This window comes from Aegilops tauschii, chromosome 4, assembly GCF_002575655.3.
Source record: "Aegilops tauschii subsp. strangulata cultivar AL8/78 chromosome 4, Aet v6.0, whole genome shotgun sequence".
Taxonomy (NCBI): domain Eukaryota; kingdom Viridiplantae; phylum Streptophyta; class Magnoliopsida; order Poales; family Poaceae; genus Aegilops; species Aegilops tauschii.
Window position 1 is genome coordinate 505,890,165 of NC_053038.3, and position 21,708 is coordinate 505,911,872.

General features: G+C 44.9%; 2 protein-coding genes across 2 annotated transcripts; one reads left to right on the plus strand and one right to left on the minus strand.

Annotated features, from left to right (window-relative positions):
• The first annotated feature begins 16,272 nt into the window (after nt 1–16,272).
• Nucleotides 16,273–17,834, plus strand: LOC109783216 (uncharacterized). Its single transcript, XM_020341814.4, has 2 exons — nt 16,273–17,139; nt 17,265–17,834. Exons 1-2 carry the CDS (start codon nt 16,498–16,500, stop codon nt 17,571–17,573), a joined length of 951 nt encoding a protein of 316 aa, XP_020197403.1. The 5' UTR covers nt 16,273–16,497; the 3' UTR covers nt 17,574–17,834.
• Nucleotides 17,835–18,065: 231 nt separating this feature from the next.
• LOC109783217 (large ribosomal subunit protein uL11m) lies at nt 18,066–20,889 on the minus strand. Its single transcript, XM_020341816.4, has 2 exons — nt 20,756–20,889; nt 18,066–18,885 (listed from the first exon to the last, which is right to left on the minus strand). Exon 2 carries the CDS (start codon nt 18,863–18,865, stop codon nt 18,401–18,403), a length of 465 nt encoding a protein of 154 aa, XP_020197405.1. The 5' UTR covers nt 18,866–18,885; nt 20,756–20,889; the 3' UTR covers nt 18,066–18,400.
• Nucleotides 20,890–21,708: the final 819 nt, after the last annotated feature.

Genomic DNA, 21,708 nt, shown 5'->3' on the forward strand with positions numbered 1-21,708 from the left:
TTCACGGCCACTTGCAAAAGTGAGATCTGATAAAGATAATAAGATAAATATTTTTGGTATTTTTGTTGTATAGATTGAAAAGTAAAGATGAAAAATAAACGGCGACAGAAATAGCTAGTTGACGGGAAACTAATAAGATGTAAAATAGACCCAGGGGCCATAGGTTTCACTAGTGGCTTCTCTCATGATAGCATATATTACGGTGGGTGAACAAATTACTGCCGAGCAATTGATAGAAAAGCGCATAGTTATGAGAATATCTAGGCATGATCATGAACATAGGCATCACGTCCGTGTCAAGTAGACCGAAACGATTCTGCATCTACTACTATTACTCCACACATCGACCGCTATCCAGCATGCATCTAGAGTATTAAGTTCATAAGAACAGAATAACACATTAAGCAAGATGACATGATGTAGAGGGATAAACTCAAGCAATATGATATAAACCCCATATTTTTATCCTCGATGGCAACAATACAATATGTGTCAGTTCCCTTTCTGTCACTGGGATCGAGCACCGCAAGATTGAACCCAAAGCTAAGCACTTCTCCCATTGCAAGAAAGATCAATCTAGTAGGCCAAACTAAACCGATAATTCGAAGAGACTTGCAAAGATATCAAATCATGCATATAAGAATTCAGAGAAGAATCAAATATTGTTCATAGATAATCTTGATCATAAACCCACAATTCATCGGATCTCGGCAAACACACCGCAAAAAGTATTACATCGAATTTATTTCCAAGAACATCAAGGAGAACTTTGTATTGAGAACCAAAGAGAGAGAAGAACCCATCTAGCTTATAACTATGGACCCGAAGGTCAGTGGTAAACTACTCACACATCATCGGAGAGGCTATGGTGTTGATGTAGAAGCCCTCCGTGATCAAATCCCCCTCCAGCGGAGCGCCGGAAAAGGCCCCAAGATGGATCTCACGGGTACAGAAGGTTGCGGCGGTGGAAAAGTGGTTTCGTGGCTCCCCTGGATGTTTTCAGGGTATAAGAGTATATATAGGAGAAAGAAGTAGGTCGGTGAAGCTACGAGGGGCCCACGAGGGTGGGGGCGCGCCTACCCCCCCTGGGCGCGCCCTCCTGCCTCGTGGCCGCCTCGTTGCTTCCTTGACTTCCACTCCAAGTCTCCTGGATTGCGTTTGTTCCAAAAAGATCCTCGCGAAGGTTTCGTTCTGTTTGGATTCCGTTTGATATTCCTTTTCTGCGAAACACTGAAATAGGCAAAAAAACAGCAATTTGCACTGGGCCTTCGGTTAATAGGTTAGTCCCAAAAATAATATAAAAGAGTATATTAAAGCCCATTAAACATCCAAAGTAGATAATATAATAGCATGGAATAATCAAAAATTATAGATACGTTGGAGACGTATCAATCTGCAATGTGCTTATTTATCATCAACATATTTTACTGATAGCATGTGAACACTTACTTAACCTGATGACTAACTACCTTATATGTGTTGCAGGGAAACAATGGGAAGCACTAAGGTTTACAAGATGGTACTAACTATTATACCTTGCCTTTTTTTATTCCTTTGCCCCATTTCCAATATAGAGAAGATATTTATGCACATCCTTGTTTTCAGGGTTCACTGATGATTACCTCTCAAACCACCTCTGTGGTCAGGAGGCGAGGAAAGTTTTCATACAACACCCACAGTTCAATATTGAAGTGTTCCTGAAGAGGTCGAAGGATGGACGGTCAATCATCCATAGGCACTGGCCTAAAGTTGCAAAGACCTTCAACATGAATGAAGGCTCAATATTCGCCTTCCACTTCAGCAGTTTTCCAGATGAGATGCATCTCTCTATGTACCATCTATGATGCTAATTTCGAAAAGTTCTAGATGTTGCATGTGAAACTTGCTGCTGGTGCAGTCGTGTAATGCGGTAGCTGAGTGCTGAAGTTATATCATGTTGTACTCTGATGTATTTCAATTATGAAATCCTGCTTCCTTAATATGGAAATAGAATATATTATGTGCTTAATATGAATGTCAATTAGATTAGCAAATGGATTACTAATAATAGGGAAATTAGCCCGCTAATTGGCCAATTAGCTTGCTAATTGGGTTTTCATATTGCAAACGGTTATTGAGAAAACACCGTGGGCGATGACCTCAGGCAACGCACACAGTTTCTAGGAATAAACCGTGTTGGATCAATGAACAATCACACACGATATTCTCTTGAAAACTATTTGCGTTACGCCACCTTGTGCAAATGTTTTCCTTGGAGTGACTGTGTGGGATGTATATACGAACGGAAATGTTTAGCGGTGACTGACTTTGTGGGGTGTACTTACGACCGGAAATGATTTCGCATGTATAATTGTATTTTTTTAGCACTACTGTACGTATTTCTGTATTTGAGTGCTCGCCGGTCGCACACGACCTCATTTTGCCGAGCGTGTGCCAGAGGGCATATCCCCGACGGTTTCTAGGTCGTGTGGGAAGGACCCCCCCCCCTATCGCCCACACTCACTAGGTGATGGTTCCGAACACCGTCGCGGAAAGGGGTTAAAAACCATTTGTATAGCACTGACGCGCACCAGTGATAGCATTAAACAGTTTAATTAAATTAACAACTATGATGAAGCAACTACTAAGCATGATATGAACTACTAGAATACTGATAAACCATCATCTCTGATCTCAAGAACCATCTCACTCTTGGCTATCCGGCCAAGCAATATACCATCTCGATCACCTCGTGATCCAAAACATCCATGTGATCACCTCGTGACCACACCACAAACTGAATGATCATCCTCGAGATCATCCCAACATCATCATCAACATCATGCCAAACTGTTACAACTCACAATATAAACATATACATCACCTATAAGTCATTCCGTCATGTGAGTGTTGATCGAACGATGTGACCTAGTACGAACTTGTGCCCATGACCGAGGACACGGCTTTTGATTGATTAAACACACACACTCTGCAGAGGTAGCGCACTTTACCCACACCACAGAACCCATGGCCTCGCACAACCATTCGGGTGGACCAACGGCGTTCCGACAAAACCGACCTACTGCCATGACACTCTCCCGGTCACTCCGACCAACACCCCTTTAGGGTTCAGTCTTGGGTGGCCCCGTGCCTACCAAAGGCCTCAACGGCCACCGTCGTGGCAAAACACACACAGTCCCAAACGGGGACAAGAGATCTCAATACCAACTATGGGCACACAAGGTTATGTTTGCTTACCGGGCCAGGGTAACGCACGCCCATAACCTTCCCTCGTTGGAGGCACCGGCGAGAGGCATGACAATAGAACGCATTAGGGCCTTCCCATAAAAGGCAAATGTGGTTGCACTCGAAAAAGCCCGGCTCGGTGGCACCTGACCAACTTAATGACGGAATTTATCCCCAACATATAACAGTGATAACTGATACTCCGCTATCATCTACCAACCTGTAATCCAATTCATAGCAATATCCAACAAATAATCCAAAGCATACTATCGACATATCAAAATACTCGGAGGATAGCATAACACTTCTATCATGATGAATCCAAGAACGATAATACTACTACTCAAATATCAAGAACTAGCTATCCAACTATGATCCACATGCAAGCATCATCTCCAACATCATACTCCAAAACATAATATCAACTAGCATCATGATGAAAAAAATACTAGCCACTAATAATCCAAAGGCAACATGTCATCCACATAATCATCAAAATATAAGTCCTAGAACTCCAAGCAATATCATGGCAATAGCAAGATCAAAACAATACTCCGAGAAATGCCATGAACAAATCATACATAGCTAATGCAAATTTTAAACAAGTTCAAATAATTTAAACTAGGTCATTGCATTGCAATCATGAAAATGGAGGGTGTGGCTTGCCTGGGGTGGAACGATTCACCAGGAAGAAGTGCGAGAAGCTCACTAAAAGAATCGCCGGAAACAGTTCTCTCTCGGAGGGGGCTAATTTAGTGCAAGGGCAAAATGGTCATTTTCAGAATTTTAGCACATGGTGAAAATGATACCAACAGAACCGGCTCGACGAAACGAAGAAGTGGGCTTTGGAATCACCTCATTTGGAGTTAGGATCAAAAAGATATGAGTGTTTGACTGCCAGGGACCCATCTATAAAGAAAATATTTTCAAACAAGGCTTGAACAGAAAAACGGAAAGCACAATTAGAGAATATGCTTTCACTGAACTGAAAATGTATTCGGGGCTGAAGAAGAAAGGAAATGTGCTTTCGGTGGAGGAAACCGTATTCCGAGGAATACGCTTTCACTTATCCACCTCAGCGGTTCCAAGTCAACGTGTGAGACTTACAGGCGGGGCCCGCCACTTATCGACGGTCAACACGGAGTGGCTGACGCGCGGGGCCCGCGGCCAGCTGGCGTCGTCGTTGTCTTCTCTCGCTCGCGCCCGCGCCTGGCCGAGGCAGAGCCGGCGTCCGACTGCAACCGCGAGCAGCTCCGGCCACCTCCTGCACCGTGCGACCTACCGGCAAGATCAGCGGAGCAAGCCGCACTCGCAGGTACCACTCACGCATCTTGGGGAGGTCAGAGTCGAGCAGAACGGGGACCTTGGCGGACGGCGGCGACGGACAAAGTTGGGGCTTGCGGCCAGAGGCCACCGGAGGAGGAGATGAGGTGTTGGGGTGGCTCCGGGGTGGGCTTATATAGCCGAGGGGAGGGGTGTGCCGAGCTGTCGTCATCGTGGACGCGTGGCCGACGCTGCGGACGCGTGTGCACGTGCATGAGCTCGGAGGTAGGCGACGGAGGAGGAACAGGGGAGAAGCTCACGGGGTAGAGGGAGCCAAAGGAACACGGGGAGGAAGAAGACGGCGAGCTCCGAGCCAAACCGCCACTGTTCGCCCGTCGGCATGCGGCGGCGAGCGTCGGTGAGGAAGCTGCCGGAGGGGGAGAGGGGTCCAGGGGAACGGCGATGACGAGATGAAGCCACTGGACAGGCTCACGCGCGCGAAGACAACGAGAGGGGAGAGGACGAAGCAGAAACGGCGCCCTGGACGCGACCACTACGCACAGAGCGCGTGCACAGGCACGCCAGCTACGCGGTCACCACGAGACAGTACACAGGGAGGTCACGAGAGGATTGCAAACTATGTCTGTGGTGTAGTCCTTCCAAGATAGAGCATTTATGATGCTATGGCTTGATCCGAGGCACTGTGGTTAAGTTGGAACTAAGCTCTGAAGTTTGATGCATCAAACTTGGCAGAGCACTGCTGATTAACAGGAAAGGGATTGGAGCCAGTGGTGTTTTCTGGGCTTATGAACTACGGAAGGACTATGATCCTGGAGGTTTTGAGGATAAATGGACCAAGGCTTAATATAGTTGCTTTGCAACTGACCAAAATGGTCCAGAAAATGGATCAAGATGATGCACTCAAACGGTGTGGCCACTTGGGCTGAAATTTGGCAAGGCTTGATGATTTGAACATATAATGATGCTGTAAAAGTTTCATACCAAATTGACAAGCCAAAATGGTACTTGCTTCACACACATCCTCTCTCTCCAGAAACTAGAAATAATTTTGGAGAAATATTGGCTTGATGAAATGGTCCCAAATTTGGTGGAGAGAAGTTATTTGGGTAGGAGCATGATCTGGTAATTTCTCAGAATTAATGAAGCAATATAAATTATACTTGCTTCACAACCTGAAAATATTAACAGAATCAAAGATTTGGTCCTGTGCTCACATAGATGATTGGATGGGGCTGATATTTGGAGGAGTGTGATAATATGAGCACATCAAGGAGTGTGCAAAATTTCAACTCATTTGGATAACCCTAGATAGTACTTCCTTCACAATGGCTTCTGCTTGACAGAAACTTTGAAAATTCACTGAGGAAGATTCACTAGGCAAATGAAGTTGAATTTTGGCATGAGGCAATTATTTGGACATAAAATAATGCCCAAAAAGTTTGGGAGCAAACAAGATAGGATAAATGGCACTTCCTTCACAAAGTGCCACTCTGGACAGAAATGAAGAATAATTATTGGGGAATTATTTTTGGGCTAGGGCAGGAAAGTTTGGGCATATTTGAGCAACATATGACCCAAAGAAATTATGAGAATTATTTGGGAATTTTGGGAGTGACACAAATATAGGTTGCTTCACAACCTAGGGCAGACAGGGTTATCCCTTTAATAGAGAAAGGAATATTCCTGAGAAAAAGAATTTAGGGTTTGGTCAAGCAGTGAAGTGACATGATCTTGAGAAAGTTTTGAGGATGATGAGTCACTTGGGAGAGGAAATGATGATGATTTCCCAGGTGACAAGGCCACAGAACCACTCCAAAAAGAAAAACAGAGCAAAAACCAATAAATCAAAAGAAAAATAGAAGGGCAAAAAACAAGGCTGTTACACTAGCTCACTACCTCGTGTACTAACCTACAACATCACCGAGTGTGCTGTAAATCCAAATCTAAACAGGAATCGAACCACAAGAAACAAATCGTAGGGAAGGGAAAGATTACCTTTCCCTTTTGCTTCCATCTCTTCCTCTTATGCGATGTGTAAATGGTATGGTCACCCGCAATGGGGGGAACAACTAAATAAGATGGGGAAGATGAACCAACATGTATCGACCATCGATATTCTGGGTTGTAGAATCTGCATCAAACAAGCACCGGTCGCTGCTATCTCGGCCACCACCTGGCAAGGAGGACTAGGAGGTCGCCGGTGGACAGTGAGGGCGAGGCCCTGACATGGATGAGAGGAGATGTGGCGGCGACAGGGGAATAGGGGAGAGGAGAGGTCCGATCTTCTATAGTCGCCACCCCTACATCACTCGATCCCTAAATCTGCCGTTTGTCCATCTTCCCCACTTCCCCACACTACGTGGGCGGCCGATCCGAGCAGAGCCGGCACCTCTCCTCCTGGCCACGCCTTGCTCTGCACGAACCCTTCCCATGGCCATGGATGGGGAGTACGTGCCGATTTAGGTGGAGGTAACGAGAGCGAGAGACCGCGTGCGTGGGCTAGCAGCCTTCATGGTGGAGATAGGAAGGAAAGATAGTTTAGGAGGTGTTACCTATGTTTTCACCTCTTTTTTTCTCCTACAGAAATAGTACTTGGCCAGCAGCTTGTGTCCATGTGGATATCACCAGGAAGCTCCCAGCGGTTCCTCTTGATGGATGTAATTTGGCGACTTTTTCCTTCACGCCAACTCTTACTATCAATTTGTATCTTTTCTTTACCTCTTTATCTTTACCTAATAATAATGGGAGGAGGCTTCCATAGTTCTCCATCCCTCACCTCTTAATCTGTTAGTTTCATGTTAATCATAAATATTGACGGTTGAGATTAAAAATTAGATCTACACACATGTAACAGAAAACCAAACGATGCACCGGCGAGGTCGAGCACAGAGGACCCCTCGCCGATGCGGCAAGGAGATGGCGAGGCTGAGTGCACCGAAGCAGGCTGGGTCCCCGATGTGGCAAGGAATTTTTCTCCTCTCTCTCTTGCTGCACCTTCTCCGTCCCTTTCTCAATACAATGAAAGGAACGATGGAGGTGGGCATCGACCGTGACATAAATCGAGCGTAGCAAAATAGTGCTCGCAGCAACTGGCCAGAGGAGGCATGCGGCAGCCAGCCAGAGGAGGCGTGCGACAGACTAAGGCTCGCACCGTGGTGGCAGCCAATGCATGCATCAGCGACAACCAGGGCGCGTCATGACGAGGCCAACTAGGACGTACGTGGGTGGAGCGGACTAGCTCGTGCGCGGCTGCCCTGGCCGGGCTGCGTTGTTTTAGGAGAGAGAGCCAGCTGGCCGGCGTATTGTGGGTGTGTCATGTTGGCCGCATGTTGTGCGTGTGTGTGTGATGTCGTCCGCCTGATGTGCTTGAGTGTTGCGGCGAGATGATGCCCAGCCGACCGGCGTGCGTGGTGTGCGGCTGCCGCAGGTTGTGCATGCATGTTGGCTGCTGGGGCGCTACGAGTGTGTGTGGCTGGCCGGTGTGTTGTTTGACTTCTGTTCGAAACCTCGTGGAATCAAGTTTTCAGAGTAGACCATGAGTTTAACATCAGCGTTTTGCTACCTTTTAAAGCTGCGCACCATGTGTTTGAGGTAATGTGTGATAAAAGCAACTATGGTAGGGTAATGTCTTTTGATCAGATTATGGACATTCATGATTGATATAGGAATAAAACAATTTATATCTAATAGTATATATATCATTCAAGGTGAACATAAAGTTCATGAATTAGGAAATAAGATGCATTACGTTATATATTCACCAAGAAGAAAGAATACTTGTGTGTAGTTTTATTTCCTTCTAAAAACCTACTATTTTATTAATCTTATTGCTACAATGGTTCTTATATATTATGGCAAAGTGTATTAAGAGTTTTCTCTCCAGTTTATCTTTCATTAGGGGAATATGTACACATGTTGGGTTGCATATTCGAAATTGTTGAATCTAATGCAGCAACACCCCTATTAAAGCTGATTGATTATTGTATCGCTATTTGTCGATATCCCTTATGATATATTTTATAGAACTAAACAAAGAATATATGAACTGTAAAATCGAGCTTTTTTTCTTTTACAATGTTGCAACACATGGGGCCATAAGCTAGAGACATGGAAGGATTTTTTTTCCTCCCGTTGCAATGCACATGCATGTTTTAGCGACAAAATCTTCATTGACTGTGTATAATATTACGTCTTCTATGCAAAAGCTGGAACATATCTTATAGATTAGAGTTGTCGGGGGGCAACGAACAATGGATTATGGATGCCTCCTCAATGAAAGTATGGTACTTCGCTTTCCCCCCTTTTGTTGGTTTTACAAGTGACTTTGTAGATTTGTTTAGTTAATATTATGCTAACACTTGATGATATTCCCAGGAGTTGAACCAAGTTATCCCATGATGCTTCATTTGAAGAAGTCAATGATTTGATGATGAGTGGTTTTTATCCATCACAAACATTTGAGTATCTATGGTGTTTTAAGCCAGTTGCTCCATCAACGGTGGTGGTGAACTTAGATTTGGGAGAACGAGGAAGAAAAAGAGTGTATTAGCATTCTTCCCAGAAGATAAAGAGGTTGACTTGGTTGTACAAAAGCCAAGTACCTTTATTCTTATGCATGAATTTGACTACATAATTCGAGAAGCTAGGGACATCTTTGCATTTTATAAGATAGATTTTAAGCACCCTCCGGTAGAAGAGGTCGTTCATGATAAAGACACCATACGTAGGCTGGAATCTAATGATTATTTTGCTTATGATGAGAATATTACAAAGGGAGTTCCCTGTGCCCAACTAATTAAAACCTTGTACCTCAATACTTGTGATAAATTTGAATGGAATACTAAAGGTATTGTTGAGGGCTTTAATGGAGAGTGGTTTGAAATCATGGCTAGGGATCCGGTTGATGATGGTATACATGTCTTATACGAGGATCTTTATGGTGATGATTCGGAATTTGAAGTTATGAATGTTAAAATTACCGAACAAAGTCCTTTTATTTATTTAAGTTCTCCTATAGGAAATTAGAACATGAAGATAGAGAGTTAATGAGAAAGGTTATGGACGAAGAAATAAAAAGGGATTTGGGAATGAAGGATGACAACACTTGAAACAATGCCTTACGCCTAGCTAGGGGGCATAAACCAATAGCGCTTGTTGGGAGGCAACCCAATAGTTATCTTTATTTTTGCTTTTTATTTCCTGTTTAGGAGTGTTGACACAATTATGCTGTTATGTTTGTGTTTTCATGTATTAATTAGTGTTTGTGCCAAGTAAAGCCTTTGGGATGATTTGGTTGATGGTTGATTTGATTATGTGACAATGCTAATTTTTGGAGTAGAGGAAAACATCCACACATAAATGAATGGGTGATAATGGCAAATTTAGCTTTGTAACCATTTTTCAGTAGCATGGCAATCCTAAGTACATATACCATGGTAAATTAGCACTTTAATTAAGTTGTTCAAAAACATGGCAAACTTCTTTAATTAAGATGTTCAAAGACATGGCAAACTTCTTTACTTAAGATGTTCAAAAAAATGGCAAACTTCTTTACTTAAGATGTTCAAAAACATGGCAAACTTGCCATGGCAACTTAAGATGTTCAAACACATGACATCTTAAGATGTTAAAAAACATGGCAAACTTGCCATGGCAACTTAAGATGTTCAAAAACATTTGCAACTTAAGATTTTCAAAAACATGGCAAACTTGCCATGGAAAACTTAATATGTTCAAAAACATGGCAAACTTCTTTAATTAAGTTATTCAAAAACATGGCAAACTTTCTTTAATTAAGATGTTCAAAAACATGACAAACTTGTCATGGCAACCTAAGATGTTCAAAAACATGACATCTTAAGATGTTAAAAAACATGGCAAACTTGCCATGGAAAATTTAATATGTTCAAAAACATGGCAAACTTTTTAAATTAAGTAAACATGGCAAACTTCTTTAATTAAGTTGTTCAAAAACATGGCAAACTTTTTTAATTAAGATGTTCAAAAACATGGCAAACTTGCCATGGCAACTTAAGATGTTCAAAAACCTTTGCAACTTAAGATTTTAAAATACATGGCAAACTTGCCATGAAAAACTTAATATGTTCAAAAACATGGCAAACTTCTTTAATTAAGTTATTCAAAAACATGGCAAACTTTCTTTAGTTTAGATGTTCAAAAAAAATGACAAACATGCCATGGCAACTTAAGATGTTCAAAAACATGACATCTTAAGATGTTAGAAAACATGTCAAACTTGCCATGGCATTTTAATATGTTAACAAACATGTCATCTTGATGTTCAAAAACATGGCAAACTTGCCATGGCAACCTAAATCAGTAATTTTATAGATGTGTCTTTTACCATGGCCATTTCAATTGGACCCCTATGGCAAATTTTAATTTCACACCATAGCAATTTTTAATTAAAACCCCATGGCAAATTTGCATATGCATTTTTGTCATGTCAATTTTTGTTCATAGTTTTGTGTTAATTTACACACACGGCAGTTTTCTCATACAAAGCATGCCATTTTTAATTGGAATATGATGTTGGCAAAATTATATTATGGCCCATGGCAAATTTATTTCTATTACCATGGCAATTTTATTGTTTGAACCATGGCAAATTCATACTTTATAACACGACAAACAAATTGTACAAGTGTGAACCCTTATTAGCTAAGTTTCCCATGATATATAGAACATTTTCCATCAAAGATTGACATGGCCAATCGCAAAAACTTTTAAATCTACCTGTTTTCTCATTTAATATCATGGAAACTTATCGTGTGCATGTTGTTTTTCTGCTTTTTACCATGACAAATTTATTATATTCTAGGACAAATTCATCGAGTATGCCATGAATTGTTTTTTAATTGTGTCATGGCATTTTTGTCACTGTTTTTACTTTTCTATGGTTCCATGCAAGTAATTTGTCTATTTGAAAGATGGCAAAGTTTAAGTAATTTTGATCTATTGATATGGCATTTCTCTGAAATCTTTCCGTACTATCCTATATGTCCTTTTTTGTGTGTGTTTTCATAATATGAAGGCAAATTTTTGCACACTCATATGTCACGAAGTGTGTTTGAACATCATGGCAACTCATGGGTTTTTTTTGTAATATAACTTTTTTCATAAATATAGGTTCTAAATATATGGTAGTTTTGTTCATTAGAGCATGGCAACATTTTGTCGCGTACTATAGATTTTATAGATTATTTTCAAGGATAGTTTTCTTTGTGCAGTGCATTTTTTAGGCCTTTTTTGTTTCTGTCTATTTTTGGGAGAGGCTGTAACAGTTTTTGGGCCTGCAGAAAATGCTATTCTTTGTTTTTTTTATTCTTAATTCATTGTCGTTTTTGGGCTGGTCCGTTCGAGCCATTGGGTTGGCCCGATGAAGGTGAGCGGGAGAGGGAGGTGGGGGGGGGGGGGGGGGGGAGGCCGTAACCAAATCGTTCATGAACAAAACGTTCGATCTGATTCCTCCCCTCCCTGAACGTTTGGGTATTAACAGGGTCCAAAATTTAAGGTGTGACCGGTCACTTGGACGTATATGTGGCTTTATATGCTCTAAAGTTCACACGTTCGCCAATCCCTCATTTTACACATGCATTCTTATTCAAACGCTAAACGTTTTTTCCCATGTGTTTTTATAGAATCCCACAGGCCAAAGGAGACTAAAATTTTGGCAAAGGGAGGGTTTTCAAAATCCAACATAAGACATCTCCAACGGTGACCCGTAAATTTCCTCCCACATCCGTCCGTGGACAGGGGGGCCCAGTCCGCGGACACGGATACGAGAGGCCGCCATCCAACAGTAGTCGCATACATTGCAAACACCTTTTCAACAACCGGATGAAATTTAAGCAAACATGGGCGGATTTCATATAAACATGACATATTTGATACAAAACGGACGAAAATGGTTACCTTTGGACATATTTTTAACTAAAAATATAAAACTATGTGCACGTACGGGCGCGCGGAGCTCCACTCACACGACATGAATACACTACACTAGTCTACGGCTGGCCGCGGGGGATCACTTTGTCTTCCTCATGTCCAGCAGCCCGCTCATTGACCGTCGGGACCCCAGATGTATTTTCTTGCCCCGTATCTTCACTATGTCCTGTTGCACCGCTCATCAAAGTGACAAAGAGGGTGCTTCAGCCAGAGGGGAAGGGGGGCTCCACTTCCGTCGAGCCAAGGCTGGCCCGACAATGGTCTGAGATCAAGAAGAAACTGGACAGGTCATCGGTTGTACAAGCCGGCAACGTGCCGGCGGTGGCCATTTTGGGACCCAAGCGGCGGCGGCCTGACGTATTCTTCTTTCCCTCGATGTTGCCAAGCCGGACGCAACATCCACCGACTCGTCGATATCCATGAAGCCGACATCTTTCTCTGTCGGCAAGGCGTGGTTACGGGCGCGTTGACGGCGGATGGCGCGGTCGCAGGCACGGGATGCAGCAACGTAGGCACGGGACACGCGGTACGACGCGACATCATCCACGGCTATGACGATGCCTTTACCATCGTGTCGTCCTGGAGCAACTTGCTACTCCTCCACGAGCTGTCTTGGAGCGGCAGAGTGTTGAACCACGCGTCAGCTTGGTCGGCAACTTCCTCCGTCTGGCCAGGCGATGAACCCCAGGCGGCTTTTATGCCAGAGCACTGCTCTTCCTGCTCGTCTGGAGCCATCGAAAAGATGGAGAAAATGGTGGAAGGAGGAGATGGGGAGCGAACCTGGTGGTGCGATTCTTGCCCGACGTCTGACCTCGTTTAAATAGAGGGCGGACGGGAGGAGCTTGCCCAACATTGCGTTTAATGCCGTCCCGCTCGTGAACGGACGAGTGGCCAGGTTAGGTTCCTCGGCTTCCACGCGGGTTTAATGGAGGCATTTGAATGCGGCGAGAAGGCGTGCTCACCCGAGCGTGCAGCGGGTGGCGGCTTCGGTCGGCGCACTGCTTGAATGACGAAGGCAGTGAAAGGTCGCGTCCGCCCTGAGCTGTATTCAATGTGGAGCGGCGCGCTTTAGAACGACATGAATATGGGCAGCCGGCGCCGGACGGGAACGCGTGCGGGCAAGGAAAAAGGGGTTTGGGTGGGCCAGGGCGGTTAGAAGCCAGCGTGGGATCGGTCCGGACTCCTGCCAAGCCTCCTCATTTGTCTTCGGTTTGCGGGAAAAAGTACGTGTGAACCACGTCGTGTGAACCGTATTGTATGGCTTTCGATGTGCGGACAACGTGGTCCGAACCCATGCTGGAGGTTTGCGGCTTGGCGACGCCCTAAGGCCCCATTTGGTTGTACGGGATCCCACAGGATCCCTGCCTTTTCCCTGGGTGAGTAAACCACGGGCTTAGTTGGCCCAGGGTAATCATACAGCCTTATTTGGTAGCACAGAGAGGGAGGAAGATCCCTGGGCTTTCCCTGGCCCATCCCCGATTAGATCTCCCCGTGTCGATAGGTCGGGGAGAAAACCCCCGTTTCATCCGCTCGCTCTCCCTCGCGACTTTCTAGCCTCCGCCTCCATTCTTCCACGCCCGACGAACGAAAATCGACGCCCCTACCCCCGATCTTCCCTCCTTCTCCCCCTTTCGTCCAAATTGAGGTGGTGTTCTCCCCGTGATGGGAGGGTATTCCCAATGACCATGGAAATCCCCCCAAGGGGGATTAGTGCCCTGGGATACATCACCCTTCCAACCAAATTAGGCCTAAGAGGGGCCACTGACCCCCACTCGTGTACCCCCCAGCCGGAACCACATTGACACGCGTTGCACCAGGGACACGTTAGTTGCTCCGGAGACCACACTCCCCGATGCATGCGATAGCTGGAATGATTCTCCACAGAGCCACACACCACGCGAGTCACTCAGCCGGGTCACTCTCCAGTCTCCAGCTAGTAGGAGCTACTCCCTCCTTTCCGGTTTATAGGGCTTATCTCAGAATTTTAGTTTTTCCATTTTATAAGGCTCAATTTGGTTGTTCCCCGTCACATGTTCAGATTCCAAGGTGCATTAAATCATTGCATGCAAGTATTAAGATAAAGAGTTAAATATATCACAGGTGCCTTAACTTCTGTTGCGGTCAGTTTAATGCCTAAACTTGTAAAATACACAAAAATGGTGCTATAACTTGTTGCACGGTGCATATACGGTGCCTCCGCCTGTATGCCACCGTATGTGCTGTCCACGTGGACTGACAGCTGGTGGCTGACCCACATGTTAGTGGGTGTGAGCGATGCCTGCGCTGGGTGAAATGCGTACGAGTTTTTTTTGTGCAAAAATCCCTAAGATTTAATTAATGTCACAAATAAGCCCTTGCTATATGCCAATAATAGGAAAATTGATGTTGATTTAACCATGAACTTGTTCTAAAATTGATGTTGATTTAAACAGTTCAACATATATATAATAAAATATTACAAATTTTTTTGCATCTTCACTCAGGACCACAAGCATGCATAATTATTTTGTATCTTTGTTGTATTTTTAGAATACATAATTATTAAAAATCAACATTGTTGTATTTTGAAAATTGTTCAACATGTATTAAAAAAATTGTGTAGAAAAAATAAATTCTATAAATGTGTTAACACATGTTAAACATGCTTGTAGAGATGTTAGAATAATTTTACCATAATTTTTTAAGACATATTGAACATTTTATGAAATAGGTGTTGTAATTTTTTTGAATACATGACAGGCATTTAAAAAAACATTTAAATTTTTTAATACGCGTGAGGATTTTTCAAAAATGTGATTTTTTAAAGCCCTAAAACTTTCTTAAGTTGATGGGCATGTAATATGTTGAATAGTTCTTTTTGTCAAATGTGAGAATTTCTTAATATTTTTTTCAATTTCCCACGAATCGAATTTTTCTTTTTTATATCTCTTTATTATTTCACCCGGTTTATTGATAAATAGGAGAGTATTAGGATATTGCGCAGTCAACTATTCTAGGCGTAGTGATAGGCTGTGCGCCCTCGTACTGAGTTGGAATCCTGTCGGGTGCTCTTTTTTTGTTATTACAATTTTATCCCATGTGCTGACATGCGAGACCTAGTTGTGAAAGGTGGGATCAATGTAGTTTGACCTATTTAAATAAATTGTTAGGAGCTTGTGTGAAAATTATATAAAGTACAAGGAGTTTTCTATAAAACAACCAGCACACTCCTCTCACACCCATTGACAGGTGGGCACGCCACGTGGGCAGGGCATATGTCCAGATACGGACGGAGGCACCGTATTTGAACGCTCGGACAAGTTACGGCACCAATTTCGTGTATTTTACAAGTTTAGGCACCAAAGTGACCGCACCGGACAAGTTGAGGCACCCGTGGTGTATTTGACTCTAAGATAAAATTAACCAATGCATGTACTTTATGCACGCATGCATTGCAGTTAATGCATTGATAAACATAATTTTTTGAGAAAAATAAAAGCATTAATTAGGTGTTTTCGCAAACTAAAAAAATATTTTACCACTCATCATCTATCTTAGTTGGTGAGATTTTTGAATTAAGCCCTATAAACCTGAAAGAAGGAAGTAGCTAGCTGCTGGGTCCGAGCCCGGGCGACACGGACGGCCGCCAGCAAAAGCGCAAAACAACACGGGCCGGAAAGGGAGCGGCCACACCGTAGACCGTAGACGACGGGACGTGTGGGTGTGTGGCCGTAGAGCCAGAGGCCACCCGCACCGTCCGTTCCCGCGCCGCGCCCACACCCCACACCCCACACTCCACGCTCGGCCGTGCTTCACATGGCGCATGGCGGGCAGAGCAGAGGAGGCCAAACCCAAGCCGCCGTTCCTCTCCTCTCCACCACCTAATTCATCTCGCGCGCGCCCATAAAACCGAGGCCCTTCCTGCGCTACGACAACCTCCAACAACCAGCGTCATCAACAGTGCCCACCGTCCCTGAGCTCAGCTCGCACCGTGCCGCGTCTGAACCCAGCTGCTCGTGCCGGCGGCAGAGAGAAGCAGCCATGCTGGTGAGGAGCGCGTCCACGCCGGTGCTCGGCGCGCTGCACGCCACCTCCGGCGCCGGCGGCCACTCGCCGGCCGTCCACTTCGCCGAGTCCTCGCCCACGGTCGCCTACCACCCGCCGGCCATCTCCTGCAGCCTGTCCGCCGGCGGTGGCGGCGGCTCGGACCACGAGCGCTCCCGCGGAGGCCTGCGCCGCGCGTGCTCGGACGGCAACCTCGCCGCGCTGGGCGGCCGCGCGGACGACCACCACCTGCCGCGGCGGTCCAGGCCGGCGCTCGAGACGATCCAGTCGTTCACGGCGCGCGACGGGGCCAGAGACGAGGAGGAGGAGGATGAGGACGCCGACGACGATGACCAAGAGACGAGCTTTGGGGCGTTCGGCTTCGGCGCGGGCAGCACGTACGCGCAGGAGCACCCTCTGTTCCTGGCAAGGGGCCTCGGGATCGACCGGCTGGGCTCGGGCCTGCTGAGCGCCGACTGCGGGGGCGGCATCGACGGCGGCGCCGGGGGCGGCTACCTGGTGGCCTCGGGCGGCGGGGGAGGGGACAGCTCCGGCATCGAGATCCACTACAAGAGGCTCATCGACGAGGACCCCTGCAACGGCCTCTTCCTCAGGAACTACGCGCAGTTCCTCTACCAGGTACTACTACCCTCGCCGCTCCAGTGCCGCCATTGCCGCGGCCGGCGACTGCAGTTCAGAATTCAGATCTGGAGATGAATGTTCTAATAATGGCGCCGGCCGACGCGATGATGGAAATGTTGCAGGTGAAAGGGGATCGGCGGAGGGCGGAGGAGTACTACTCCCGCGCGATCCTGGCGGACCCCAACGACGGCGAGCTGCTGTCGGAGTACGCCAGGCTGGTGTGGGAGGTGCACGGCGACGAGGAGCGCGCCTCCAGCTACTTCCACCGGGCGGCCAGGGCCGACCCGCACAACAGCCACGTCCTCGCCGCGCAGGCCGCCTTCCTGTGGGACACGGACGACGGCGCCGGGCCCGACGACGACGATGCCATGACCATGAGCTACACCGGGTTCCCGGCCGCTCACCCCTCCATGGCCTCCGCCACGAGCTGAACGGAGCCTCGCCGCTGTCTCTCTCTGAAGCTGACGTTGATCGGAGCTCGTCTAGTTGCTTCAGACCTTCAGTAGCAGACTACCTGTAGTAGATTCCCAATAATACTGCCTGCTATAGTGAACAAGTAGATCCTACCTGTAGTAAATTCCCAATAATACTGCCTGCTATAGTGAACAAGTAGATCCTACCTGTAGTAGATTCCCAATAATACTGCCTGCTATAGTGAACAAGTAGATCCTTTCGGGTGTTGCATTTCGTCAGTCACTTGTTGGTTTACTGCGTTGCATTCCTTCAGACAAACAGTCTCACACCAGTATGATCCGATTCAAGTGCAGATTCAGATGAGTGATCAAACAGAGCAAATTGGCAACTTCACCTTACGATGTAGAGAAGAGTACTATTCAAATGTGACCCAAGATATCTTCATGTAAAACTAAAGCTTGTGCAAACAAAAACAATGGAACTAACTGCAAATTCACAACACATGCATGTCCACGCCAACAATGTCTCCTTACCAAGCAAACATCTTCACATGGAATGGAAGGCGTTCAAGTTGCAATTTCCAGTTAGATAGGTTCAGCGGTGCCAAGCCTCTGTCCCTGAGTTACACAACACACAGGCTGAAACAAACTTATTACCCAACCACCACCGCGCTGAAGAAATGTCACATAGTACATATTGATCACAAAATAAACAGGGGCACGATTTCGACGGATCTAGCAGCAAAGTTTCTCCGGCAAAGAAATCTGATCCCTAACTTTCTTCCAGGTCAGACGAAACTAGGCAGCTGCAGATGAAAGCAACATAAACTATGCTTGCGGCCCGGTCAGAGATCCTTGACGATTTCGATGCCCATGGACTTGGCCGTGCCGATGATGGACTTGCACAGGGCCTCGAGCGACATGTGCTTGCAGAACGGGTCTGACTGCTTCAGCTTCGCGATCTCGTAGACATGGCGGAGCGAGAGGGACGTCACCATGTTGTGGCCTGGCCGGCTGCTTGCCGTCTCGACGCCCGCCGCTTTCTTGAGGAACCATGAGACCGAGGGCGACTTGACTACAAACTCAAAAGTGCTGTCCTTGTAGGCAGTCAGTGTGACTTGCATCGGAGTCTCCGCCTTGTACTTCTGTGTCCTGGCGTTGAAATCCTTGCAGAAAGCCATCAGATTGAGCCTGTAGAAACCCAGAGCTGGCCCGACAGGCGGTGCGGGGCGGGCTGCTCCAGCAGGAACTAGGAGGCGGATTGTCGCTAGAATAGGCTTCCGTGTTGCCACATCTTTAAGTGTTGCCATGTTGCTCTCCTTTAGCAGATCTGCAGTTAAAACTGGCATCAATCAATGGGAAACTACTAGTCTCAAATTAACAGTGGCTAGTGGGACATATAAGTAATTAAACTGAAGATCCACTCAAAAGAGTAATTTAAGTGAAGAACATACAAGGATTTCTGAAACAAAATGTTCTTGTCAAACAAAAAGGTTTCTGAAGTACTCGTGTGGGTTTTCACTGGTCCTAACTAACGGTTGGCAAGCGATCCCCTATTCTGCATCTGAAGATCAGACGGTCCAGAGCCGGAGCGATCATTCGAGCAAGTTACTAAGATCTATAGGATCAGTAGACCCGTACGCCAAGATGGTTCGCTCCCACATAAAGAGATGGATATTCGATGTGTTTAGAGGTGTTCTTAGCCGCCTTCTTAGAAACTTGTCACTTGAATGAAACAGGTGTACGTTTTTCCACAAAGAAACTACGCGGCGAACAATGCATGAACAACCATACAACCTGTTGCAAGAATGTCCCCGCATAATAAACTTTGCCCAAAGAGATTGTTTTGGTAAAAGGGGTTTCTTCAGCAAAAGCATGTGTCCAAGGCACAAAATGCAGGCTCCTCAGTTACTTGACTCCAATCATTACTCTGAACTAAAACACTATTTAATAAACATGCCATAAGGCTAAGATAGGCTAAATGACCATAATTGTATGTCTAAGTCACAAATTCCGACTTCATCAGTTACTTGCCTCCAATCACTGAAAACACTATGTAACAGAAATACCATAAGGCTAAGGTATGCTAAATACACAATAGCTGTATGCCCTTTAGCATAGTCATAGGAAACATAGCACAGCACCTCCCACTTGGGAAAATTCAAACCACTAAGAACTTCCTCACAAGAAGCATGCCACAACCGTTAGTTAATGTCTGAACAAGGTACAGGACAAAGTTCTTACTAGCAATGTAATGCTCCGACCATGTTTCAGCAAGGCCTCATGGTGCGATGGTATCTAAATAAACAAGATTTCTACATTCAAACTGAACACCGACTATCTGGAGGTCGTTTTATGGTATATTTGAGATTAAATAAACCTGGCTCAGGCTCTTTATCACAAACTGAGAACAAAGTTATAACTATCATCTTGTGACCAAAGATACTGTTTGGCGGAGGAGTTTGGTTAACAAAAGCCTGGATCTAAGTGGAAAATTTAGACTTCCTATGTTAAATGCATCCAATCATTACTCTTGAACTGAAAAACCACATAGTAAACATACATAAGGCAAAGTTATGCTTAATACAAAAATAACTTTAGCACTGCCATAAGCAATTAAGCTTATAACACAACACCTCCCGCCTAGAAAACACTACCAACTATACAGAAAAAACGTCCTCAAAAGAGGCATTGCACAGCCGTCAATTAACAGTCTATAAACTGTAATAGTGTCTGTTCATAGCTCAAGCAACTAAGCATGTACAGGACGAAGTTAATCCTAGAAATCTGATGCCTGGAGCCTGTTTGAACTGATCCTCTTGGTGTGATGGTATCTAAGTAAACAGGATTTGTACATTCATATTGACCACTGTTTGCTTGGAGACCGTTGGGAAAAACAAGATTTCTCCAGTACATACTATAATGAAAAATAATTGTGAGAAATTCTCACAGAAGCTATAACTAATAGACAGGCCAAATCATTTGTTGGCACAATCACGCAGAATTTCAAGTCTGCAGTGTTCCAGCATGACGTTCCATTTAGATCTAAACACGAAAATCCATACAGACCTATGAAAGGACCAATGTCATGAAGGGGATACGAAAATGGCGGCATTCTTCGCAGCCGCGGGCGACGGGCTAGAGTTTTTGACGGGAGGAGAACCTGAGTTCCGATCCCGTTGTGAAGGAGCAGCACTGACCTGCGTGTACGTCGTCCGGTCGCCCGCCGCTGCCAGGTGACGTAGCTGCCGCCGGCCAGCCGCCTTCCGCACGGAGAGCAGAGCACGAGCGAAGGTTGGAGAATGACTGCGGCTGGGCTAAAACCCTAAATTGGCTGGGCTAAGACCCAACAAGGTTAAGGAGGGCCGGGATGGGCTGGGAATGACTGAGTTGTAAAGGTTAAGGAGACCCAACAAGTCGTCAACTAAACCATTTATGTAAAGGTTAAGGTGTTTCTAAAAAAAACAAATTAAAGGTTGCATCCCTCAAAAAAATAAATTTATGTAAAGGTTGCGTTTCTCAAAAACAAAATAAAATTATGTAAATGTTGTTTGTTCAATTAAAAAAATGTAAATCTTGTTTGTCACCCCTCAAAAAAAATTACAAAGGTTTTTTGGTCTCAAAAAACAAATTTATGTAAAGGTTGTTTCTCATAATTTTTTTGTAAAGGTTGTCATAAATCTATAAATTTGAAATAAATACAAATAACTTAAAAAACATAGAAAGTCGCATGTGTTGAAATATTCTCACGACCAAAATTCGCACAACAATATATAAGAGCTTTATAACTTCTCTCTAAGGAATACCCATATGTCATTTGAAAGATTTAGGATCAAAGGAAAATAATCCCATGCCCAAAATCGAATAAAATTATAGAAGACAAATATAAATCGTCTCTAAGTAATTTAAATTACCTCAAAAACATTTTATTAGCATAATACTGGCAAAAAAATTATTTTGAATCTGTATTTCTTTAACATTAGCTTCGTTCAAGGTCAATTCATGGCACAATCACATACATTACTAATAAATTTGATAAAGACATCAAGGCACAACACATATTCATAAGAGATTGATATTCTATAAAATCTGGTAGCACACCCTAGGCGTTTTTTCCCGAACCCGAAGCCCAAACTCGAAAAACCCGAAGCCC